Genomic DNA, 2,548 nt, shown 5'->3' with positions numbered 1-2,548 from the left:
GGATGCCTAACAAATTCAACCACATTTTGCCAAACCCCACTTTTCTTCATTGGGTTCACCGAATTAATATTATTGGCCTACACAACATGGTATTAGGTTTCTGAAATTCAGAGGTTGCTTAACAACTATCAACATTTAAATTTGTATTTCCAAGATTTTTTATGTCAAGCAAGTTTATTATGGAAACTCTAAATCATTTTTTTTTTTTTTTTGACGTATATGGATTATTGAAAGGCATACAGATACTATTAGGTCTGTTTAGCATGACTTTTAATTTTGTTTCATGTAGAAGAGATTTTCGAAAAAATTACCTCAAGTTTTGCTCGAACACTATTTTTTGAAAGAACTACTTATTCTGAAAGTACTTTTAGAGAAAGTCACACTGGATCAGTTATATCTAAAAACTATTTTAAATAGAAGATGCACTTTTATAAAATTAACCAAACAGATCTAAAAGCTACTTTTGGATTTTAATAGCCATGCCAAATGAGCCCTTATACACTTCATGAAGTCGTCTGACGTAATTTATTTGTATGTTTATAAGAAATTTGCAGGGAAAATCCTCATATCTTGGATTGGTTAGTAGTTTAGTCCCCATTATAGCAAAAATATTTAAGTGGTTTTGAGTTTTATCACAGTTAATTACTCATTTCATATTATTAGTATGAATTCCGATATTAATTATTTAAATTTTTGTTCAATTATTTCGGTTACTTAAAAATAGAAAACAGTTTGTTCAACTAAACAAATTGCCTAAATTAAGACAGGGATTGTTTAGTCTTGAGACTTTTATTATAAAATAATGAACTAATATTTTCATTAAATATGAAATTTAATCCTTTGGTCGGGTAATTCCTAAACCAATTTGGAAATCATCAAATAGAAATGAAATTTCAACAAAATTATTATTCACTATGTACTAATCAGGTTTCCAAGACGAAGCCTGAATCTTTGTAGCCCAAAATTTAGTTAACCTCATTTCACCTGTGTTAATTTTTTATTTATACTCCAATTTCTTATTTTGGTCCCCATTTTCTAGAACTCATTTTTCCCTAATAATCCAACGAAGTAAAAGGCTATGCAACGGAGAATAATGCAAAGAAATGGTTCAAGCAAAAGACCTTTAGTGCATGATTGTTAGATTGAACAAGATGTTGACTTTTTTTAGTACTTCCAAGTGCAAACAAGTCTTGCATACCAAAATTTATATCTTGAAGATGACATGAATTTTATTTTTTTTCATGTAAATTTTGATTGTAATTGTCCAATACNGCTCCAATGTCTGCTCAGTCAGTATGACACGTTCGCCACTCAAATTCCCATCAGAGTTGTCAGCTTTAACTCGACATGATCTCAATGAACGTGATTGGGAAGGGTGCCTGAAAGGCACTGTTTTGAACAAATAATATTAATCCACCTTATAGCTAACAGAAAAAACGAGATCGTTGTGCATGGATATAACATTCAGTCAGCAAGACAGATTTCCAAAGAATATCTATAGTTGCAAAAAAAGTGATGCATCAAGACCAGCAGAACCCAGAAAGACATCTGATTTGGGTGAAACTCAATAAACTAAATAAATAATCAAATGTATTTGGATAGAGACAAAAACTGTGCCAATCTTTTCTAATAAAGTTTGCTCAAATCCCAAATAAAGGAGGGAAGTTCTGCTAGGTTGACAATCCAAGTAAAGAGAGAAGCACTATAAGGATCATATGATGAAAGTTACCAAGTTATAAGGGAAATTCTAGGAAATGGATCTCAAATCTGCCATGGTATGAGGCAATGAATGTTGAGAAGAAAAAATATGTAGAAGATGAATATAGCAAAACTGATGATGCTAACATGGATGTGTAAGCACACAACGATGGATAAAATGAAAAAAGTTAAGACTATGTTTGGCTAAGCTTAAAATGTTTACTTATAAGTATATCTTAATCTAAGTACTTTTTTATTGTTGAAAGTTTATAATAAGTTTTATTTTTCCAGTACGGTAATTGTTAAATAAGGAACTATTTTTACTTAAAAGTAAGAAAAAATCATGTTTGGAAACATAAAGTTACTTAAAAAAACTCATTTTTCCATTTTAAGTTCACATAGATACTCTCCAACAAGTGGAGGTAGCACCTATTGAACATAAATTAGGAAAATAACATCCTAATTCCTAAAATAGCTTAGATGTATTTTGCCTGGGCCTAAAAAACTCTCGTCACAAAAGCAGCATAATTCCTATTTGAACAGAATAGTACAAAGAGAGCCAAAATTGCATGAACTGAGATATGTGAGAAAGACTTCATATTGTAATATCTTTCAGACAACTAATCACTAAATCGAAGAGAACGATGGAAAAAAAATTAGCCACATAAAATTCGGAATCATTTTAAGAAATTGTTTCTTTCTATCTTTTTACGCTGATATAATTACATCAGCGAGTCCAGAAACACATAGCACAATACAAAACTCCAGCATCCACATGGAATGGTCTAAATCCTCTATCCATTAGGTTAAATGCTTAGATATCTCCAAGAGACTCTTTAAACATGAGATT

The 2,548-nt window shown here is 30.8% G+C and overlaps 1 protein-coding gene across 1 annotated transcript in view; it reads right to left on the bottom strand.

The window, feature by feature from the left end:
- Positions 1–1,204: 1,204 nt before the first annotated feature.
- The window catches only part of LOC111404721, a 6,241-nt gene continuing 4,897 nt past the window's right edge, over positions 1,205–2,548 (bottom strand). The window contains exon 3 of the mRNA XM_023033487.1: positions 1,205–1,389. Coding sequence (XP_022889255.1) covers positions 1,205–1,389 — 185 coding nt within the window. The remainder of the gene's footprint in view (positions 1,390–2,548) is intronic.

Source organism: Olea europaea, chromosome 11 (assembly GCF_002742605.1).
Source record: "Olea europaea var. sylvestris chromosome 11, O_europaea_v1, whole genome shotgun sequence".
NCBI classification, from domain to species: domain Eukaryota; kingdom Viridiplantae; phylum Streptophyta; class Magnoliopsida; order Lamiales; family Oleaceae; genus Olea; species Olea europaea.
Note: the sequence above shows the minus strand (reverse complement) of the source record. Positions and strands in the feature narration are given on the sequence as shown.